The 26,209-nt window shown below is 31.8% G+C and overlaps 1 protein-coding gene across 1 annotated transcript in view; it reads left to right on the forward strand.

Annotated features, from left to right (window-relative positions):
• The window catches only part of LOC144445486 (arylsulfatase B-like), a 49,053-nt gene extending 23,276 nt beyond the window's left edge, over positions 1 to 25,777 (forward strand). The window contains exons 2-15 of the mRNA XM_078135050.1: positions 4,962 to 5,073; positions 7,732 to 7,783; positions 11,355 to 11,458; positions 11,747 to 11,853; positions 18,372 to 18,442; positions 18,619 to 18,720; positions 18,956 to 19,019; positions 19,509 to 19,606; positions 20,320 to 20,462; positions 20,907 to 20,965; positions 21,543 to 21,657; positions 22,296 to 22,339; positions 25,190 to 25,285; positions 25,596 to 25,777. Of these exons, the coding sequence (XP_077991176.1) occupies positions 4,962 to 5,073; positions 7,732 to 7,783; positions 11,355 to 11,458; positions 11,747 to 11,853; positions 18,372 to 18,442; positions 18,619 to 18,720; positions 18,956 to 19,019; positions 19,509 to 19,606; positions 20,320 to 20,462; positions 20,907 to 20,965; positions 21,543 to 21,657; positions 22,296 to 22,339; positions 25,190 to 25,285; positions 25,596 to 25,771 (1,343 nt within the window). The 3' untranslated portion in view covers positions 25,772 to 25,777. The remainder of the gene's footprint in view (positions 1 to 4,961; positions 5,074 to 7,731; positions 7,784 to 11,354; positions 11,459 to 11,746; positions 11,854 to 18,371; positions 18,443 to 18,618; positions 18,721 to 18,955; positions 19,020 to 19,508; positions 19,607 to 20,319; positions 20,463 to 20,906; positions 20,966 to 21,542; positions 21,658 to 22,295; positions 22,340 to 25,189; positions 25,286 to 25,595) is intronic.
• The last annotated feature ends 432 nt before the right edge of the window (positions 25,778 to 26,209 follow it).

Genomic DNA, 26,209 nt, shown 5'->3' on the forward strand with positions numbered 1-26,209 from the left:
TCAGACTATCACTGTAATTGTAGACTCAGACTATCACTGTAATCATAGACTCAGACTATCACTGTAATCATAGACTCAGACTATCACTGTAATCATAGACTCAGACTATCTCTGTAATTGTAGACTCAGACTATCGCTGTAATTGTAGACTCAGACTATCACTGTAATCATAGACTCAGACTATCACTGTAATTGTAGACTCAGACTATCACTGTTATCATAGACTCAGACTATCACTGTAATTGTAGACTCAGAGTATCACTGTAATCATAGACTCAGACTATCGCTGTAATTGTAGACTCAGACTATCACTGTAATTGTAGACTTAGACTATCACTGTAATCATAGACTCAGACTATCACTGTAATTGTAGACTCAGACTATCACTGTAACTGTAGACTCAGACTATCACTGTAATTGTAGACTCAGACTATCACTGTAATCATAGACTCAGACTATCACTGTAATCGTAGACTCAGACTATCACTGTAATCATAGACTCGGACTATCACTGTAATCATAGACTCAGACTATCACTGTAATCATAGACTCAGAATATCACTGTAATCATAGACTTAGACTATCACTGTAATCATAGACTCAGACTATCACTGTAATCACAGACTTAGACTATCACTGTAATTGTAGACTTAGACTATCACTGTACTCATACTCAGACTATCACTGTAATCATAGACTCAGACTGTCACTGTAATCGTAGACTTAGACTATCACTGTAATTGTAGACTCAGACTATCACTGTAATCATAGACTCAGACTATCACTGTAATTGTAGACTCAGACTATCACTGTAATCAAAGACTCAGATTATCACTGTAATCATAGACTCAGACTATCACTGTAATCATAGACTTAGACTATCACTGTAATTGTAGACTTAGACTATCATTGTAATTGTAGACTGAGACTATCACTGTAATCGTAGACTTAGACTATCACTGTAATTGTAGACTCAGACTATCACTGTAATTGTAGACTCAGACTTTCACTGTAATTGTAGACTCAGACTATCACTGTAATTGTAGACTCAGACTATCACTGTAATCATAGACTCAGACTATCACTGTAATTGTAGACTCAGACTATCACTGTAATCATAGACTCAGACTATCACTGTAATTGTAGACTCAGACTATCACTGTAATTGTAGACTCAGATTATCACTGTAATCATAGACTTAGACTATCACTGTAATCGTAGACTCAGACTATCACTGTAATCATAGACTCAGACTATCACTGTAATCATAGACTCAGACTATCACTGTAATCATAGACTTAGACTATCACTGTAATTGTAGACTTAGACTATCATTGTAATTGTAGACTGAGACTATCACTGTAATCGTAGACTTAGACTATCACTGTAATTGTAGACTCAGACTATCACTGTAATTGTAGACTCAGACTATCACTGTAATTGTAGACTCAGATTATCACTGTAATTGTAGACTCAGACTATCACTGTAATCATAGACTCAGACTATCACTGTAATCATAGACTCAGACTATCACTGTAATCGTAGACTCAGACTATCACTGTAATTGTAGACCCAGACTGTCACTAATCGTAGACTTAGACTATCACTGTAATCATAGACTCAGACTATCACTGTAATCATAGACTCAGACTATCATTGTAATTGTAGACTCAGACTATCACTGTAATCCTAGACTCAGACTATCACTGTAATTGTAGACTCAGACTATCACTGTAATCATAGACTCAGACTATCACTGTAATTGTAGACTGAGATTATCACTGTGATTGTAGACTCAGACTATCACTGTAATTGTAGACTCAGACTATCACTGTAATCATAGACTCAGACTACCACTGTAATCTTAGACTCAGACTATCACTTTAATTGTAGACTCAGACTGTCACTGTAATCGTAGACTTAGACTATCACTGTAATCATAGACTCAGACTATCACTGTAATCATAGACTCAGACTATCACTGTAATTGTAGACTCAGACTATCACTGTAATCCTAGACTCAGACTATCACTGTGATTGTAGACTCAGACTATCACTGTAATCATAGACTCAGACTATCACTGTAATTGTAGACTGAGATTATCACTGTAATCATAGACTTAGACTATCACTGTAATTGTAGACTCAGACTATCACTGTAATTGTAGACTCAGACTATCACTGTAATCATAGACTCAGACTATCACTGTAATTGTAGACTCAGACTATCACTGTAATCATAGACTCAGACTATCACTGTAATTGTAGACTCAGACTATCACTGTAATTGTAGACTCAGATTATCACTGTAATCATAGACTTAGACTATCACTGTAATCGTAGACTCAGACTATCACTGTAATCATAGACTCAGACTATCACTGTAATCATAGACTCAGACTATCACTGTAATCATAGACTTAGACTATCACTGTAATTGTAGACTGAGACTATCACTGTAATCGTAGACTTAGACTATCACTGTAATTGTAGACTCAGACTATCACTGTAATTGTAGACTCAGACTATCACTGTAATTGTAGACTCAGATTATCACTGTAATTGTAGACTCAGACTATCACTGTAATCATAGACTCAGACTATCACTGTAATCATAGACTCAGACTATCACTGTAATCGTAGACTCAGACTATCACTGTAATTGTAGACCCAGACTGTCACTAATCGTAGACTTAGACTATCACTGTAATCATAGACTCAGACTATCACTGTAATCATAGACTCAGACTATCATTGTAATTGTAGACTCAGACTATCACTGTAATCCTAGACTCAGACTATCACTGTAATTGTAGACTCAGACTATCACTGTAATCATAGACTCAGACTATCACTGTAATTGTAGACTGAGATTATCACTGTGATTGTAGACTCAGACTATCACTGTAATTGTAGACTCAGACTATCACTGTAATCATAGACTCAGACTACCACTGTAATCTTAGACTCAGACTATCACTTTAATTGTAGACTCAGACTGTCACTGTAATCGTAGACTTAGACTATCACTGTAATCATAGACTCAGACTATCACTGTAATCATAGACTCAGACTATCACTGTAATTGTAGACTCAGACTATCACTGTAATCCTAGACTCAGACTATCACTGTGATTGTAGACTCAGACTATCACTGTAATCATAGACTCAGACTATCACTGTAATTGTAGACTGAGATTATCACTGTAATCATAGACTTAGACTATCACTGTAATTGTAGACTCAGACTATCACTGTAATTGTAGACTCAGACTATCACTGTAATCATATACTCAGACTATCACTGTAATTGTAGACTCAGACTATCACTGTAATCATAGACTCAGACTATCACTGTAATTGTAGACTCAGACTATCACTGTAATTGTAGACTCAGATTATCACTGTAATCATAGACTTAGACTATCACTGTAATCGTAGACTCAGACTATCACTGTAATCATAGACTCAGACTATCACTGTAATCATAGACTCAGACTATCACTGTAATCATAGACTTAGACTATCACTGTAATTGTAGACTTAGACTATCATTGTAATTGTAGACTGAGACTATCACTGTAATCGTAGACTTAGACTATCACTGTAATTGTAGACTCAGACTATCACTGTAATTGTAGACTCAGACTATCACTGTAATTGTAGACTCAGATTATCACTGTAATTGTAGACTCAGACTATCACTGTAATCATAGACTCAGACTATCACTGTAATCATAGACTCAGACTATCACTGTAATTGTAGACCCAGACTGTCACTGTAATCGTAGACTTAGACTATCACTGTAATCATAGACTCAGACTATCACTGTAATCATAGACTCAGACTATCACTGTAATCCTAGACTCAGACTATCACTGTAATTGTAGACTCAGACTATCACTGTAATCATAGACTCAGACTATCACTGTAATTGTAGACTGAGATTATCACTGTGATTGTAGACTCAGACTATCACTGTAATTGTAGACTCAGACTATCACTGTAATCATAGACTCAGACTACCACTGTAATCTTAGACTCAGACTATCACTTTAATTGTAGACTCAGACTGTCACTGTAATCGTAGACTTAGACTATCACTGTAATCATAGACTCAGACTATCACTGTAATCATAGACTCAGACTATCACTGTAATTGTAGACTCAGACTATCACTGTAATCCTAGACTCAGACTATCACTGTGATTGTAGACTCAGACTATCACTGTAATCATAGACTCAGACTATCACTGTAATTGTAGACTGAGATTATCACTGTAATCATAGACTTAGACTATCACTCTAATCGTAGACTCAGACTATCACTGTAATCATAGACTCAGACTATCACTGTAATCGTAGACTCAGACTATCACTGTAATTGTTGACTTAGTCTATCACTGTAATCATAGACTTAGACTGTCATTGAAATCATAGACTCATAGATTAGGAATACCACTATAATCATAGACTCACACTATCGTGAAACATCTGTTTCACTTGTATTTTATGAAATGTTTTAAAATGTATTACTTACAGAATTATTATTACATTATAACAATTCATCAATATTGCCGTTATTTCAAACAATTGAAAAGATAAACTGCTTGTGAAGGTCATGCTTATTCAAAAGCACGTTACGAAGGGGCACAAATGTCCATATTGGTTGTAATGAATGTATCAAACACATTGTGGATGGGAGGATTATATGTAATTATTATATCAAATGCAATCTGGACTACGTATAATTATACTCTCAAATGTCTTCTGGACAGGAGGACTATAGTTGTTTAAACCATGGATAGTATAAATTTAGTTGGATAGTAGAGTTGTGTAAACCATGGATAGTATAAATGTAGTTGGATAGTAGAGTTTTATAAACCATGGATAGTATAAATGTAGTTGGATAGTTGAGTTATTTATTTGCTTGTCTTATTGCACGAAGTTTTGTTTCAGGATGGAGTGACATCGGTTACAGCAATCCATTAGTTAAAACACCCATGTTAGATACACTGGCCAAAGAGGGCGTGATTTTCAACCAATCCTATGTTACCCCACTGTGCACTCCGTAAGTTTACTAAATTATAGAACAATATTAACGACATAACTCTTGGCTAAGTCAAGATATTCATTTCTATTCTATTGCATTCTATTTAAATTCGGTTTTCAAATCATAGTTTATTGAGGTGCACTTCGGATTCGGTACATTTGTAAATCAGAATGGTGTGATAAACGACTTCCAAAATTCACTTGTTACCTTAGAAAAGCTAATATTGTGACAAACGATTTATAAAATTCACTGGTTACCTCAGAAAATGCAAATATTGTGACAAATGATTTACATAATTCACTGGTTACCTCAGAAAAGCTAATTTTTTGACAAACGATTTACAAAATTCACTGGTTACCTCAGAAAAGCTAATATTGTGACAAACGATTTACAAAATTCACTGGTTGCCTCAGAAAAGCTAATATTGTGACAAACGATTGATAAAATTCACTGGTTACCTCAGAAAAGCTAATATTGTGACAAACGATTTACAAAATTCACTGGTTGCCTCAGAAAAGCTAATATTGTGACAAACGATTTACAAAATTCACTGGTTACCTCAGAAAAGCTAATTTTGTGACAAACGATTTACAAAATTCACTGGTTACCTCAAAAAAGCTAATATTGTGACAAACGATTCACAAAATTCACTGGTTACCTCAGAAAAGCTAATATTGTGGCAAACGATTTACAAAATTCACTGGTTACCTTAGAAAAGCTAATTTTGTGACAAACGATTTACAAAATTCACTGGTTACCTCAGAAAATGTTAATATTGTGACAAACGATTTACAAAATTCACTGGTTACCTCAGAAAAGCTAATATTGTGACAATCGATTTACAAAATTCACTGGTTGCCTCAGAAAATGTTAATATTGTGACAAACGATTTACAAAATTCACTGGTTACCTCAGAAAAGCTAATATTGTGGCAAACGATTTACAAAATTCACTGGTTACCTTAGAAAAGCTAATTTTGTGACAAACGATTTACAAAATTCACTGGTTACCTCAGAAAATGTTAATATTGTGACAAACGATTTACAAAATTCACTGGTTACCTCAGAAAAGCTAATATTGTGACAATCGATTTACAAAATTCACTGGTTGCCTCAGAAAATGTTAATATTGTGACAAACGATTTACAAAATTCACTGGTTACCTCAGAAAAGCTAATATTGTGACAAACGATTTACAAAATTCACTGGTTACCTCAGAAAATGCTAATTTTGTGACAAACGATTTATAAAATTCACTGGTTACCTCAGAAAAGCTAATATTGTGACAAACGATTTACAAAATTCACTGGTTACCTCAGAAAATGCTAATTTTGTGACAAACGATTTACAAAATTCACTGGTTACCTCAGAAAAGCTAATTTTGTGACAAACGATTTACAAAATTCACTGGTTACCTCAGAAAAGCTAATATTGTGACAAACGATTTACAAAATTCACTGGTTACCTCAGAAAAGCTAATTTTGTGACAATCGATTTACAAAATTCACTGGTTGCCTCAGAAAATGTTAATATTGTGACAAACGATTTACAAAATTCACTGGTTGCCTCAGAAAAGCTAATATTGTGACAAACGATTTACAAAATTCACTGGTTACCTCAGAAAAGCTAATTTTGTGACAAACGATTTACAAAATTCACTGGTTACCTCAAAAAAAGCTAATATTGTGACAAACGATTCACAAAATTCACTGGTTACCTCAGAAAAGCTAATATTGTGGCAAACGATTTACAAAATTCACTGGTTACCTTAGAAAAGCTAATATTGTGACAAACGATTTACAAAATTCACTGGTTACCTTAGAAAAGCTAATATTGTGACAAACGATTTACAAAATTCACTGGTTACCTCAGAAAAGCTAATTTTGTGACAAACGATTTACAAAATTCACTGGTTACCTCAGAAAAGCTGATATTGTGACAAACGATTTACAAAAATCACTGGTTGCCTCAGAAAAGCTAATATTGTGACAAACGATTTACAAAATTCACTGGTTACATCAGAAAAGCTAATTTTGTGACAAACGATTTACAAAATTCACTGGTTACCTCAGAAAAGCTAATATTGTGGCAAACGATTTACAAAATTCACTGGTTACCTTAGAAAAGCTAATTTTGTGACAAACGATTTACAAAATTCACTGGTTGCCTCAGAAAATGTTAATATTGTGACAAACGATTTACAAAATTCACTGGTTACCTCAGAAAAGCTAATATTGTGACAAACGATTTACAAAATTCACTGGTTACCTCAGAAAAGCTAATTTTGTGACAATCGATTTACAAAATTCACTGGTTACCTCAAAAAATGCTAATATTGAGTGAAATGGATTAATTTACAGCTTGATCGTGCCTCTATCCCTTCTTGTTCGGATTTACGACAATATAAAGAACACAATGAACTTCGTCAGCCACACCTGCAAAAATTGGTAACGAAAATCCAATAAACCTGCAATTAGTCACATTTTACATTGTTTTATCTAACTTTGCATTGTTTTGTGATTTTGACATGATCCCCACCTTTGCTTCTACAACTACCATGCTTCTCCACTGTCACCATTGTAAAGTAATATTATAACATAACCTTCCCCAAGTAAAAGTTGGATCTGGTAAAGTGACGCCAAGAAGATAGTAACACCACTTCTTATTATATTTACAGAACACGTGCAGCGCTGATGACGGGATATTTTCCGTTCCGAATAGGTTTTCAGGTGAGAGAGAGAGAGTTGTTTTTAGAAAAACATCACTTATTTCATTTTATTTTAGAATTGATCATCTTTATGGTTTGGAATAACTTTAAGATGAATTCTTCTAGCAAATTTGAACTCTCAAAGTTCGTTCGCTAATAAAAAGTGTTGTTTAGCTTGATGTGTTTATGTTTATGTTTATGTTTATGTTTATGTTTATGTTTATGTTTATGTTTATGTTTATGTGTTTGGTTATGTTTATGTTTATGTGTTTGGTTTGTGTGTTTGTGTGTGTTGGGGGGGGGGGGGTGGGTGGTGAGTTGGTTGGGATAGGATGGATTACTGTGTATCTGTCTATCTAGCTGCCAGTCTAGTCTATGTCATAAATTGCCAAGATTCATAGAAAGTCTTACATGCAATGAGATCTGTGACACATAATACGGTTATGCCAACATGTTGTTAGTTTTTGAGTCAAATTCGTGCTTGCTAATCATCCTATTATTTGCCAACATTTCATGTTTTCACTAATTCATTAAATAATTATTATAGTATATGAGCTAATGCTTGGCAATACACTTTATGGATGACGTAATTTGTGATAACATTTTCAGTTAAAATTGTTTGCATGCGTTCTATAGTAGGTAGCATTATTAGTATTAGGATGCAATATTTAGATAAGTACATGTATATATGTTTTGTAATATGATGAACTCAGGCAGTTCACGTAAAGTCGTCTCTCAATAGACAAGGCTGTATCAAGAAAGTTATTAAGTTATAATGGTACTTATGATAATCAAGTTATAATGGTAACCAATACAAACACAAACCAATATTGTTTTGTCATTAAAATAAATTCTCCGGCTTTAAATAGTTAAACAATTTTATTAATAAATAGGTTAATCATTATGCAACCTAGCATTAAGTATGCAATATTTTATTAATAAATAACTGAATCATTATGCAACCTATCATTAAGTATGCAATATTTTATTAATAAATAAGTGAATCATTATGCAACCTGGCATTAAGTATGCAATATTCTATTAATAAACAAGTTAATCATTATGCAACCTATCATTAAGTATGCAATATTTTATTAATAAATAAGTGAATCATTATGCAACCTATCATTAAGTATGCAATATTTTATTAATAAATAAGTGAATCATTATGCAACCTGGCATTAAGTATGCAATATTTTATTAATAAATAAGTGAATCATTATGCAACCTATCATTAAGTATGCAATATTTTATTAATAAACAAGTTAATCATTATGCAACCTATCATTAAGTATGCAATATTTTATTAATAAATAAGTGAATCATTATGCAACCTGACATTAAGTATGCAATATTTTATTAATAAACAAGTTAATCATTATGCAACCTATCATTAAGTATGCAATATTTTATTAATAAATAAGTGAATCATTATGCAACCTGGCATTAAGTATGCAATATTCTATTAATAAACAAGTTAATCATTATGCAACCTATCATTAAGTATGCAATATATTATTAATAAATAAGTGAATCATTATGCAACCTATCATTAAGTATGCAATATTCTATTAATAAACAAGTTAATCATTATGCAACCTATCATTAAGTATGCAATATATTATTAATAAATAAGTGAATCATTATGCAACCTATCATTAAGTATGCAATATTCTATTAATAAACAAGTTAATCATTATGCAACCTATCATTAAGTATGCAATATTTTATTAATAAATAAGTGAATCATTATGCAACCTAGCATTAAGTATGCAATATTTTATTAATAAACAAGTTAATCATTATGCAACCTAGCATTAAGTATGCAATATATTATTAATAAATAAGTGAATCATTATGCAACCTAGCATTAAGTATGCAATATTTTATTAATAAATAAGTGAATCATTATGCAACCTAGCATTAAGTATGCAATATTTTATTAATAAACAAGTTAATCATTATGCAACCTAGCATTAAGTATGCAATATTTTATTAATAAATAAGTTAATCATTATGCAACCTAGCATTAAGTATGCAATATATTATTAATAAACAAGTTAATCATTATGCAACCTATCATTAAGTATGCAATATATTATTAATAAACAAGTTAATCATTATGCAACCTAGCATTAAGTATGCAATATATTATGCAACATATCATTAAGTATGCAATATTTTATTAATAAATAAGTGAATCATTATGCAACCTATCATTAAGTATGCAATATTTTATTAATAAATAAGTGAATCATTATGCAACCTATCATTAAGTATGCAATATTTTATTAATAAATAAGTTAATCATTATGAAACCTGGCATTAAGTATGCAATATTTTATTAATAAACAAGTTAATCATTATGCAACCTATCATTAAGTATGCAATATTTTATTAATAAATAGGTTAATCATTATGCAACCTATCATTAAGTATGCAATATTTTATTAATAAATAAGTGAATCATTATGCAACCTATCATTAAGTATGCAATATTTTATAATAAATAAGTTAATCATTATGAAACCTGGCATTAAGTATGCAATATTTTATTAATAAACAAGTTAATCATTATGCAACCTATCATTAAGTATGCAATATTTTATTAATAAATAAGTGAATCATTATGCAACCTATCATTAAGTATGCAATATTTTATTAATAAACAAGTTAATCATTATGCAACCTATCATTAAGTATGCAATATTTTATTAATAAACAAGTTAATCATTATGCAACCTATCATTAAGTATGCAATATTTTATTAATAAACAAGTTAATCATTATGCAACCTATCATTAAGTATGCAATATTTTATTAATAAACAAGTTAATCATTATGCAACCTGGCATTAAGTATGCAATATTTTATTAATAAACAAGTTAATCATTATGCAACCTGACATTAAGTATGCAATATTTTATTAATAAACAAGTTAATCATCATGCAACCTAGCATTAAGTATGCAATATTCTATTAATAAATAAGTTAATCATTATGCAACCTATCATTAAGTATGCAATATTTTATTAATAAACAAGTTAATCATTATGCAACCTAGCATTAAGTATGCAATATATTATTAATAAACAAGTTAATCATTATGCAACCTGGCATTAAGTATGCAATATATTATTAATAAATAAGTGAATCAGTATGCAACCTATCATTAAGTATGTAATATTTTATTAATAAATAAGTTAATCATTATGCAACCTGGCATTAAGTATGCAATATATTATTAATAAACAAGTTAATCATTATGCAACCTGGCATTAAGTATGCAATATTTTATTTAGAAATGTGTGTTACCATACTGTTGGATAATAATATCTACAAACAATCGTTAATGGCATTGCTATTAAACAAACACCCTTCACCAAATGCTATTTCACTTTATCAAATCCTATGGGTGATCACTAACCATCGCACATCGCTTGGAGTAATGTATATATATATATATATATATATATATATATATATATATATATATATATATATATATATATATATATATATATATATATATATATATATATATATCACGACTCTGATGTTATATGTTGCAATGTGTTTCTTCTCTTAAGCAGCACGGAGTGTTACTGAAAAACCAGCCCGCTGGCCTCCCGCTAGACACGCCAACTATAGCTGAATCATTAAAACAACAGGGATACATGACGTACATGGTTGGAAAGTTAGTAACTCAATCTCCGTGACTACTTTTTTAATTCTACATACATACATACATACATACATACATACATACATACATACATACATACATACATACATACATACATACATACATACATACACACACATACATACATACATACATACATACATACACACATACACACATACACACATACATACAGACAGACAGACAGACAGACAGACAGACAGACAGACAGACAGACAGACAGACAGACAGACAGACAGAGACTGATACTTGAATACCTTTCCAACTTTTCCAATATAGGTGGCACCTAGGATTCTGTAAATACGAGTACACACCAAACGGACGAGGTTTTGATCATTTCTATGGATTTTATAATGCTGCTGAAGACTACTTCACTCATACAAAGGGTTGGTAGGATTTTCTAAAATGTTCGAGAATGAATGATCAAGTTATGAAGACTTTCTTTATTCCAATAAGGGAACATATATCCAAGGGATTCCTAAATATGTGTGTACCAGATATAAGGGCATTTGAGTCGTATTTGAGATAATGATTTTTGAAATTAAAAGATGCTAATTTGGCAGTTGCATACACACGGATTTCATTCCATCAGAAAATGAATGTCAATTAGCCATTAGCACAATTGATTGTTTTAGTAGTTAGGCTATATCATACAAATACATACTTAGTAGTTAGGCTATATCATACAAATAGATACTTAGTAGTTAGGCTGTATTGTACAAATACATACTTAGTAGTTAGGCTATATTGTACAAATACATACTTAGTAGTTAGGCTATATTGTACAAATACATACTTAGTAGTTAGGGTATATTGTACGAATACATACTTAGTAGTTAGGGTATATTGTACAAATACATACTTAGTAGTTAGGGTATATTGTACAAATACATACTTAGTAGTTAGGCTATATTGTACAAATACATACTTAGTAGTTAGGGTATATTGTACAAATACATACTTAGTAGTTAGGGTATATTGTACAAATACATACTTAGTAGTTAGGCTATATTGTACAAATACATACTTAGTAGTTAGGGTATATTGTACAAATACATACTTAGTAGTTAGGCTATATTGTACAAATACATACTTAGTAGTTAGGGTATATTGTACAAATACATACTTAGTAGTTAGGCTATATTGTACAAATACATACTTAGTAGTTAGGGTATATTGTACAAATACATACTTAGTAGTTAGGGTATATTGTACAAATACATACTTAGTAGTTAGGCTATATTGTACAAATACATACTTAGTAGTTAGGGTATATTGTACAAATACATACTTAGTAGTTAGGGTATATTGTACAAATACATACTTAGTAGTTAGGCTATATTGTACAAATACATACTTAGTAGTTAGGGTATATTGTACAAATACATACTTAGTAGTTAGGGTATATTGTATGAATACATACTTAGTAGTTAGGCTATATCGTATAAATACATACTTAGTAGTTAGGGTATATCGTACGAATACATACTTAGTAGTTAGGGTATATTGTACAAATACATACTTAGTAGTTAGGGTATATCATATGAATACATACTTAGTAGTTAGGGTATATTGTACAAATACATACTTAGTAGTTAGGGTATATCATATGAATACATACTTAGTAGTTAGGGTATATTGTACAAATACATACTTAGTAGTTAGGGTATATCATATGAATACATACTTAGTAGTTAGGGTATATTGTACAAATACATACTTAGTAGTTAGGGTATATTGTACGAATACATACTTAGTAGTTAGGGTATATTGTACAAATACATACTTAGTAGTTAGGGTATATTGTACAAATACATACTTAGTAGTTAGGGTATATTGTACAAATACATACTTAGTAGTTAGGGTATATTGTACAAATACATACTTAGTAGTTAGGGTATATCATATGAATACATACTTAGTAGTTAGGGTATATTGTACAAATACATACTTAGTAGTTAGGGTATATTGTACAAATACATACTTAGTAGTTAGGCTATATCGTATAAATACATACTTAGTAGTTAGGGTATATTGTACAAATACATACTTAGTAGTTAGGCTATATCGTATAAATACATACTTAGTAGTTAGGGTATATCATATGAATACATACTTAGTAGTTAGGGTATATTGTACAAATACATACTTAGTAGTTAGGCTATATCGTATAAATACATACTTAGTAGTTAGGCTATATCGTATAAATACATACTTAGTAGTTAGGGTATATTGTACAAATACATACTTAGTAGTTAGGGTATATTGTATGAATACATACTTAGTAGTTAGGGTATATTGTACGAATACATACTTAGTAGTTAGGGTATATTGTACAAATACATACTTAGTAGTTAGGGTATATTGTACAAATACATACTTAGTAGTTAGGGTATATTGTACAAATACATACTTAGTAGTTAGGGTATATTGTACAAATACATACTTAGTAGTTAGGGTATATTGTACAAATACATACTTAGTAGTTAGGGTATATTGTACAAATACATACTTAGTAGTTAGGGTATATTGTACAAATACATACTTAGTAGTTAGGGTATATTGTACAAATACATACTTAGTAGTTAGGGTATATTGTACAAATACATACTTAGTAGTTAGGGTATATTGTACAAATACATACTTAGTAGTTAGGGTATATTGTACAAATAGATACTTAGTAGTTAGGGTATATTGTACAAATACATACTTAGTAGTTAGGGTATATTGTACAAATACATACTTAGTAGTTAGGGTATATTGTACAAATAGATACTTAGTAGTTAGGCTATATTGTACAAATACATACTTAGTAGTTAGGGTATATCATATGAATACATACTTAGTAGTTAGGGTATATTGTACAAATAGATACTTAGTAGTTAGGGTATATCATATGAATACATACTTAGTAGTTAGGGTATATTGTACAAATAGATACTTAGTAGTTAGGGTATATTGTACAAATACATACTTAGTAGTTAGGGTATATTGTACTAATACATACTTAGTAGTTAGGGTATATTGTACAAATACATACTTAGTAGTTAGGGTATATTGTACAAATAGATACTTTGTAGGTACTTAGGCTATATTGTACAAATACATACTTAGTAGTTAGGGTATATTGTACAAATAGATACTTAGTAGTTAGGCTATATTGTATGAATACATACTTAGTAGTTAGGGTATATTGTACAAATAGATACTTAGTAGTTAGGGTATATTGTACAAATACATACTTAGTAGTTAGGCTATATTGTACAAATACATACTTAGTAGTTAGGCTATATTGTACAAATACATACTTAGTAGTTAGGGTATATTGTATGAATACATACTTAGTAGTTAGGGTATATTGTACGAATACATACTTAGTAGTTAGGGTATATTGTATGAATACATACTTAGTAGTTAGGGTATATTGTACAAATACATACTTAGTAGTTAGGCTATATTGTACAAATACATACTTAGTAGTTAGGCTATATTGTACAAATACATACTTAGTAGTTAGGGTATATTGTACAAATACATACTTAGTAGTTAGGCTATATTGTATGAATACATACTTAGTAGTTAGGCTATATTGTACAAATACATACTTAGTAGTTAGGCTATATTGTACAAATACATACTTAGTAGTTAGGGTATATTGTACGAATACATACTTAGTAGTTAGGGTATATTGTATGAATAGATACTTAGTAGTTAGGGTATATTGTACAAATACATACTTAGTAGTTAGGGTATATTGTATGAATAGATACTTAGTAGTTAGGCTATATTGTACAAATACATACTTAGTAGTTAGGGTATATCATATGAATACATACTTAGTAGTTAGGGTATATTGTACAAATACATACTTAGTAGTTAGGCTATATTGTACAAATACATACTTAGTAGTTAGGGTATATTGTACGAATACACACTTAGTAGTTAGGGTATATTGTATGAATAGATACTTAGTAGTTAGGCTATATTGTACAAATACATACTTAGTAGTTAGGGTATATCATATGAATACATACTTAGTAGTTAGGGTATATTGTACAAATACATACTTAGTAGTTAGGCTATATTGTACAAATACATACTTAGTAGTTAGGGTATATTGTACGAATACATACTTAGTAGTTAGGGTATATTGTATGAATACATACTTAGTAGTTAGGGTATATTGTACAAATACATACTTAGTAGTTAGGCTATATTGTACGAATACATACTTAGTAGTTAGGGTATATTGTACAAATACATACTTAGTAGTTAGGGTATATCGTACAAATACATACTTAGTAGTTAGGGTATATTGTACAAATACATACTTAGTAGTTAGGGTATATTGTACGAATACATACTTAGTAGTTAGGGTATATTGTACGAATACATACTTAGTAGTTAGGGTATATTGTACAAATACACACTTAGTAGTTAGGGTATATTGTACAAATACATACTTAGTAGTTAGGGTATATTGTACAAATACATACTTAGTAGTTAGGCTATATTGTATGAATACATACTTAGTAGTTAGGCTATATTGTACGAATACATACTTAGTAGTTAGGGTATATTGTACAAATACATACTTAGTAGTTAGGGTATATTGTACAAATACATACTTAGTAGTTAGGGTATATTGTACAAATACATACTTAGTAGTTAGGGTATATTGTACGAATACATACTTAGTAGTTAGGGTATATTGTACAAATACATACTTAGTAGTTAGGCTATATTGTACAAATACATACTTAGTAGTTAGGGTATATCGTACAAATACATACTTAGTAGTTAGGCTATATTGTACGAATACATACTTAGTAGTTAGGGTATATTGTATGAATACATACTTAGTAGTAAGGCTATATTGTACAAATACATACTTAGTAGTTAGGGTATATTGTACAAATACATACTTAGTAGTTAGGCTATATTGTACGAATACATACTTAGTAGTTAGGCTATATCGTACGAATACATACTTAGTAGTTAGGCTATATTGTACAAATACATACTTAGTAGTTAGGGTATATTGTACAAATACATACTTAGTAGTTAGGCTATATTGTACGAATACATACTTAGTAGTTAGGCTATATTGTACAAATACATACATAGTAGTTAGGCTATATTGTATGAATACATACTTAGTAGTTAGGGTATATTGTACAAATACATACATAGTAGTTAGGCTATATCGTATAAATACATACTTAGTAGTTAGGGTATATCATATGAATACATACTTAGTAGTTAGGGTATATTGTACAAATACATACTTAGTAGTTAGGCTATATTGTACAAATACATACTTAGTAGTTAGGCTATATTGTACAAATACATACTTAGTAGTTAGGGTATATCATATGAATACATACTTAGTAGTTAGGGTATATTGTACAAATACATACTTAGTAGTTAGGGTATATTGTACAAATACATACTTTGTAGTTAGGGTATATTGTACAAATACATACTTAGTAGTTAGGGTATATCATACAAATACATACTTAGTAGTTAGGGTATATCGTATGAATACATACTTAGTAGTTAGGCTATAGTGTACAAATACATACTTAGTAGTTAGGCTATATTGTACAAATACATACTTAGTAGTTAGGGTATATTGTACAAATACATACTTAGTAGTTAGGGTATATTGTACAAATACATACTTAGTAGTTAGGGTATATCGTATGAATACATACTTAGTAGTTAGGCTATAGTGTACAAATACATACTTAGTAGTTAGGCTATATTGTACAAATACATACTTAGTAGTTAGGCTATATTGTACAAATACATACTTAGTAGTTAGGGTATATTGTACAAATACATACTTAGTAGTTAGGGTATATCGTACGAATACATACTTAGTAGTTAGGCTATAGTGTACGAATATACTTCAAATTCAGTATTTGATATGGTGTATTCATTAACCATAACAAAGCCCTATAACATTTGTTGATGTAGCTTTCTAGCTTTATTGACTAATTTAAATAAAGGTTGATTTACAGTATTTCAGCTATATCTAAAGAATGCATATTTCAGATCCCGCATCATTTATTACATATATCAAATATAACAAAGCACTTATATACTATAAAGCCTGTTGGCAAAGTGTTTTTTAGTATTAATATGTCGTTTGATAATTAGGTCATGTGTATTAGAATACAGGCTGCAAATTTCATCCATTTTGGTACGTCAAAAATTGAACGTAACAAAGCGCACATGTTCTTTAAAGCCTGTTGACGTAGCTTTCAGTTTTAAAGAGAAATTTGCATAATTAATGATTTTCGATAATTTAGCCACATCTTAAGAATGCAAACGTAACTTTATATACATCAACCATAACAAAGCACATGTGTTTGATGTAATTGTTTACGTATTTTTTAATTGTGGAGTGTAATTTGCATGATGATCATATTGATAATCAGGCAGTATCTTTAGAATGCAAGCTTTAAATTTCAGATAGTTAACTACATGCATTGATGATAATTAAGTACATGTGTCCTATAAAGTTTATTGACGTAGCTGGTAATTCAAGACGTTCATTTGCATAATTAATACTGTATTGATAATTAGGCAATCTTAAGTATGCACGCTTCAAAAATTACATTTTTCAATTAAGGGGTACACGACATATGATATGATAGTGTAGGAACAAAAATCTATAGTTTTGCTCTTATGGGAGGGATTCAGTTTAAGTCTGATATAGCGTGGCTTCGGAGAAAATGGTTATAAATACTCATTGTGCAAATTAATATGGATAGCTTTCGGAGGAAAAACCCGTAAAAACAGCAAATTTTGTAAAATACTGTGTCAAATGAGTGAGTGTCATTAATGTGATCGAATTTCATCACATTTCACCCTACATCAACATGTTTCACTTTAGGTCCAAATGGATATCTTGACCTGAGGGAGGATCTTATACCAGATTGGTCAAATGATGGTGTCTATTCATCGGTAAGGAGGGTGCAACTATAATATTTTAATATACTAATAATTATAATATAGTGTGGAAGTCAAACAAACAAACAAACAAACAAACAAACGTATTGTAGTGTAACTGTTAGATTAATCTATCGATAGGCTATTGTATACAATATGCTAATGTTATCAACAATTGGTGTTAATTACAGAAACTGTTTGGAAGGAAAGCTGCCAAATATATTGAAAAACATGATAAGACTTTACCAATGTTCCTGTATCTTGCATTCCAAAGTGTACATGGACCTTTGCAGGTTCGTCTTTTACCATATCTAAGATCAATCATTCACAAAATACAAGCTTGGTGATGTGCTAGACAAAAAAGTATCCGAAATGTTTTCCGGATAAATAAATAAATAAAAATAAACAAATAAATACACCAGAATCTGAACGACCCTTTTAGTTAGTGATAATACAGTACCGCTTTACCTTCATACCAAATTCAATCTGCTAATTATATGTTCTGTCTGTGTATTATTCCCCTTATAGGTTCCAGAGAAATACATCCGTATGTATAAAAATGTGACAGATAAGAATAGAAGAACTAAGCTGGGTAAAGAAGGGTGTTTGACTTATTTTATTGTTTGTACATGTCAATAAATAAATAAATGCAAACTAAACGGGTACAAACCGAGTTTATAGTATTGTTGGCGGCACGGTAGTTTTTGCTGCGTATTTAAAAGGTACTCACAGTATTGTATTTCTTGAAGCACACTGAACCCACCTTTTGCAAATGGCTGAACTCAAACCTGGTATTAAGATATAAGCGATAAACGATCAGACGACGTATGTATCATACTGTCAAATTTCAAAAATTATCCGTACTATGCAATCGTTCCATTATTTCTAAGGATGTCAGAAGACATTCGTAATGCTATACAAGACATGCATCTACATTATACTAGAATGTTGTTTTATTGAAGTATTTTCACTTTAGTATTAAAGAACATAAACACAGCATATGCTATTTAAACTAACGAAGAACTGAACTATTTATAATTACTCTTTAGTTAATGATAATTTGTGAACTTCTCTTTGGTAGGTATGATCACTGCTATGGACGATGCAATTCATAGAGTAGTCGATGCTCTTAAGGCAAATGACTTATGGAGCACCACCTTATTGGTATTCTCAACTGATGTGAGTCTATACCTCAGCTAAATATATCAGTGACTTTCATTGTCCATTGCAGTAACCACTGGTTTCAGATACATGTCAAGTCAGTGAACACATCCGTTTTTCAATGTAACGGAGCTACGTATTGGGCAGAGCATGGTAAAATGCTAAATATGGCAATCTTGCCACTTCCAATATTGCCATTTGGGTGGGAAATGGGTACCGGGATTAGTTTGGATCTTAATAAATATAACAACTGTACTGCGTTTTTCTATTTGGGAAAAACATTAACAAAATAAATCAAATCTGTGTTTGTTACTCAGAAATCGCAAAACAAGTTTTTAAAATGTGTACAATGTATACTTTTGTACGCAAGGGAGTAATTTGTAAATAATAATGGGTAAACACAAGTAATTACTATGTCATCCATACTTCTGTCACCTGCCATTATATTGAAAAAATCACTCTGCAAAAATACGTTGATAACTTGACTGTGCTTACTTGTGATTGCTTGTGTTTACCAGTTTATTGACTAACCACACGTTCTAGTGTTTTTGGATTCTTGTGGGAAGAATACGGATTTTGTTTAAGTTTTCAAACATAATTTTTCAAAAAAACTAAGTTATTTCATTGATAAAAATTCAAAATATAGCATACCCACTTAAAGTTAAGTCAAGTCAAGTCAAGTCAAGTCAAGTTAAGATTGATGATCATTATGTTTATGACGTCATATTTAGAATGGAGGGCCACAGAATAGTGAACAAGCAGGGAATAATTGGCCATTACGTGGTAGCAAGTCATCATTATGGGAAGGCGGAACACGTGGCGTTTCATTTGCACACGGCACTATGTTGAATAACACAGGATACGTAAATAACGAGTAAGTATATATATATATATTCGTTGAAAAGTTGATACTGTAAATACACAAGTAGAAATAATTATACGAAAAGATATTTGATGCAGTAGTTGCCACACAAAATAACAACCCTTCAATGATTAGCTGTAACACACTGTGATAAGTCAAGACCATGGCCATAATGACAAGATCAATAAATTTATTTTATTATATTATATTATTAATAATAATATTAAGTACAAACAAAATATTCAAAAAAAACCACTTGCTATTGTTTAGGGTGGTCGCCCATTAGGTATAAAAAAAATAATAAGATACATGTTACAACTAGTTTTGTCGACAACTTGCTAAAATAAAACACAATTAATTTCCAAAGTTCTACACATATCGATATCCTTGCATGGTTATTTATTTAGACAATAAACATTAACATGTATTTTGTTTACACGTTTTCCAACACTATAGAATAATACACGTTGTAGACTGGCACCCAACACTCTTACACGTAGCGGGTGGACAAGCAGGTAGGCGTTTTGTACGTACTTCAAACAATTTTATAAATTTCGACAAAAGCTCTTCATAAAGTCTGTGGGATTCTAATGTAGGGTATTCATGCTAGCAAAGGCCTAACTTCATGTGACATTTCATCATGCAGATTTACAACTAAGATTTTGATTGTAGTCCTAGTAAGAAGATTTGCTGCATTTGGTGATATTAATCTCAGAACTTGTTGATTTATAGATTAAGGTTTACAATTAATTCGCATTATATATTGTGAAAAAGTAATGATAGTGTAAAATCTTACGTAGCCAATCTTTGAGCTAAAAGTAAGTTGTAGCATTACATGATCCTGTAACTTTATGCTAGCATTGAACCTGCAACTTTGTCATAGATGATTAGATGAAACGCGATCATCTATTCAACTGCACAAGACCCCCCCCCCCCCACAAAGTCAAATTCAGGCTGTATAAAAAGGACATTTAAAATGAAACTCTCACCTCCTTTATAATATAACAAGTGTTAATGTTGAACCAACCTGGCATAACATTTAACTTAATGAGAGACGCAATACATTAATTGTGGTTACATTATTTTATTAAGATGGTGACATGGACGGACTGAACCTTTGGAATACGGTATCGAGTGGGGAATCTTCACCAAGGACAGAATTCGTATATAATATTGATGAGACAGAACCAAGTAATCAAGCAATCAGGTAAGAGTTACAGTGCCTAGCATTTAAGTATACGATAGACACAACTGAATACATCAACAATTAATGTCAACTGGTGTAACCGTAGATGTTTTTTTTTCAATGGTGTCTATTGTATATATACCCAACAAGAACATAGGGAAGGATTAGTTCATATCAACCTAGCTATACTAGATTACGGTCAAATGCATACTGTGTCACCCCTGGCCAAACTAGGTGACGGTAAAGTACACTGACACACAGATGAACATGCGGATGGGGACACGCACAGCATGTGATTTCCCATGTTTAAGCAACAAAAAATCCAATTACCATTCACAAACCCCTGTCGATTTAAAAGTCTGATATGGCTTTAATAACCTGTTTACACCACTATCTGTTCGTTTCCTTCACTATCTCATCACAAACCAGTTAAAATTGTCACGACGATATGAGTGTCAAATTGCCATAAAAGATATTTATTTCCCTAACTAGTTGTTTGGCGACATTAACAGTGTCATAGCTGAACCTAAACACAGTAATTACAAATTCATGACACAAGAGTGATAGCGGATAATAACCATATAATATCTATTTTAATCTTGACAAAATGTTACTTCAGAAATCATATATTTGATGTCATGTGATTTATCTTATGATAGGATCGGTGATTATAAATTAATTCAAGGAAGACTAGGTGGTTCAGGTAAATAACTAAAGTTACTCGTAGTAAACCAGGTATTACAATCTTAATAAATCAATGGTATATATCAAATTGTATATCAATGGTATATCAATGGTATATCAAATGTTTTAAAGTGACACAAGCTATGGTTTGGTCAATTACTGTAACACTACCAACACTGCTGTATTGTATTCTAGTGTTAGCTATGGTTTGGTCAATTACTGTAACACTACCAACAATACTGTATTGTATTCTAGTGTTAGCTATGGTTTGGTCAATTACTGTAACACTACCAACACTGCTGTATTGTATTCTAGTGCTAGCTATGGTTTGGTCAATTACTGTACACTACCAACAATACTGTATTGTATTCTAGTGTTAGCTATGGTTTGGTCAATTACTGTAACACTACCAACACTGCTGTATTGTATTCTAGTGTTAGCTATGGTTTGGTCAATTACTGTAACACTACCAACAATACTGTGTTGTATTCTAGTGTTAGCTATGGTTTGGTCAATTACTGTACACTACCAACAATACTGTGTTGTATTCTAGTGTTAGCTATGGTTTGGCCAATTACTGTAACACTACCAACACTGCTGTATTGTATTCTAGTGTTAGCTATGGTTTGGTCAATTACTGTAACACTACCAACACTGCTGTATTGTATTCTAGTGTTAGCTATGGTTTGGTCAATTACTGTACACTACCAACAATACTGTATTGTATTCTAGTGTTAGCTATGGTTTGGTCAATTACTGTAACACTACCAACACTGCTGTATTGTATTCTAGTGTTAGCTATGGTTTGGTCAATTACTGTACACTACCAACACTACTGTATTGTATTCTAGTGTTAGCTATGGTTTGGTCAATTACTGTACACTACCAACAATACTGTATTGTATTCTAGTGTTAGCTACGGTTTGGTCAATTACTGTAACACTACCAACACTATTGTATTGTATTCTAGTGTTAGGTACGGTTTAGTCAATTACTGTAACACTACCAACACTGCTGTATTGTATTCTAGTGTTAGGGATGGTTTGGTCAATTACTGTACACTACCAACACTACTGTATTGTATTCTAGTGTTAGGTACGGTTTGGTCAATTACTTTAACACTACCAACACTGCTGTATTGTTATTCTAGTGTTAGGTACGGTTTGGTCAATTACTGTACACTACCAACAATACTGTATTGTATTCTAGTGTTAGGTACGGTTTGGTCAATTACTGTACACTACCAACAATACTGTATTGTATTCTAGTGTTAGGTACGGTTTGGTCAATTACTTTAACACTACCAACACTGCTGTATTGTATTCTAGTGTTAGGTACGGTTTGGTCAATTACTGTACACTACCAACAATACTGTATTGTATTCTAGTGTTAGGTACGGTTTGGTCAATTACTGTACACTACCAACAATACTGTATTGTATTCTAGTGTTAGCTATGGTTTGGTCAATTACTTTAACACTACCAACACTGCTGTATTGTATTCTAGTGTTAGGTACGGTTTAGTCAATTACTGTAACACTACCAACACTGCTGTATTGTATTCTAGTGTTAGGTATGGTTTGGTCAATTACTGTACACTACCAACAATACTGTATTGTATTCTAGTGTTAGGTACGGTTTAGTCAATTACTGTAACACTACCAACACTGCTGTATTGTATTCTAGTGTTAGCTATGGTTTGGTCAATTACTGTAACACTACCAACACTACTGTATTGTATTCTAGTGTTAGGTATGGTTTAGTCAATTACTGTAACACTATCAACACTGCTGTATTGTATTCTAGTGTTAGCTATGGTTTGGTCAATTACTGTAACACTACCAACACTGCTGTATTGTATTCTAGTGTTAGGTATGGTTTGGTCAATTACTGTAACACTATCAACACTATTGTATTCTAGTGTTAGCTATGGTTTGGTCAATTACTTTAACACTACCAACACTACTGTATTGTAATCTAGTGTTAGGTATGGTTTGGTCAATTACTGTAACACTATCAACACTATTGTATTCTAGTGTTAGGTATGGTTTTGTCAAGTACTGTAACACTACCAACAATACTGTATTGTATTCTAGTGTAATAGGCGTGCCACGTGGTCAATTACTTTAACACTACCAATACTACTGTATTGTATTCTAGTGTTAGGTATGGTTTGGTCAATTACTGTAACACTATGAACACTATTGTATTCTAGTGTAATAGGCGTGCCACGTGGTCAATTACTATACACTACCAACACTACTGTATTGTATTCTAGTGTTAGCTATGGTTTGGTCAATTACTTTAACACTACCAACACTGCTGTATTGTATTCTAGTGTTAGCTATGGTTTGGTCAATTACTGTACACTACCAACAATACTGTATTGTATTCTAGTGTTAGCTATGGTTTGGTCAATTACTGTACACTACCAACAATACTGTATTGTATTCTAGTGTTAGGTATGGTTTAGTCAATTACTGTAACACTACCAACACTGCTGTATTGTATTCTAGTGTTAGCTATGGTTTAGTCAATTACTGTAACACTACCAACAATACTGTATTGTATTCTAGTGTTAGCTATGGTTTAGTCAATTACTGTAACACTACCAACAATACTGTATTGTATTCTAGTGTTAGCTATGGTTTGGTCAATTACTGTACACTACCAACAATACTGTATTGTATTCTAGTGTTAGCTATGGTTTGGTCAATTACTGTACACTACCAACAATACTGTATTGTATTCTAGTGTAATAGGCGTGCCACGTGGTCAATTACTTTAACACTACCAATACTAGTTTATGAAGTGTAACGTTTGTTTGTCACCCAATCTAATTCGATTTATGTAATTCATATTTTTGACAGGCAGATGGTGGGTTCCACCTCCAGAGAAAGATTTGGACATTGACATAGAGGTAGAAGAAATAGAGGGGAACCCATTTCTACTTTTCAATATACGAGGTAAGTTAGTTTCTATATTAAAGGTACTTTATTTCCATATGGAAATAGGAGTGTATTTTCACACTCTGATAATTTGCCACTAGCAGAGACTTTTATCTAAGAATTTGATTAAGTATCCACATCACTGAACATGAACCATACTGAAGTATTAATAGATTTGACACGCGCACACACGTATTCAGTGGGCTAGCTAGTATGTTGTACACGCACTTTCATAGTCATTGAGTCTCGTTTCTAGTTTTAGAGTAATGCGCCTTTCAATGACCTGAAAATGAAATGTCATTATCCATGTGTTTATATTCATTGTTAGATGATCCAACAGAAGAGCACAACCTTGCTGACATTATGCCGGAAAAAGTGACTGAAATGAAGGCAAGACTTGTCGAACTTGGTAAACGCCTTGTACCTAGTATAGATCCCAAACCAGTCAGAAAGGAATCGTCTCCTCGTCACTTTGGCGGTGTGTTTTCTCCCGGTTGGTGCTAAACAGTAGATGCACACATAAATTTATCATTAAATCAATTACACATATTATGTGGTTTAATTGGTAATGCTATATAGTTTCCATAGCCCACACCAATACATATGGTATTGTTGTAGTTGTCAAGTTGCCAAAGTACAAAAAGGCTTTTTAAGTGTGGTGTAGCCGTGTGCTTTAACTGCATGTAGTGTTGCTGTGTGCTTAAATTGCATGTGGCGTAGCCGTGTGCTTACACTGCACGTGGTGTAGTCATGTGCTTAAATTGCACATGGCGTATAGTTGCCGTGTGCTTAAACTGCACGTGGTGTAGCCATGTGCTTAAACTGCATGTGATGTAGCCGTGTGCTTAAACTGTATTTAGGTCAGCCGTGTGCTTAAACTGTATGTGGTGCAGCCGTGTGCATAAACTGTATGTGATGTAGCTGTGTGCTGTATTTGGAGTT

Source organism: Glandiceps talaboti, chromosome 14 (assembly GCF_964340395.1).
Source record: "Glandiceps talaboti chromosome 14, keGlaTala1.1, whole genome shotgun sequence".
NCBI classification, from domain to species: Eukaryota; Metazoa; Hemichordata; class Enteropneusta; family Spengelidae; genus Glandiceps; species Glandiceps talaboti.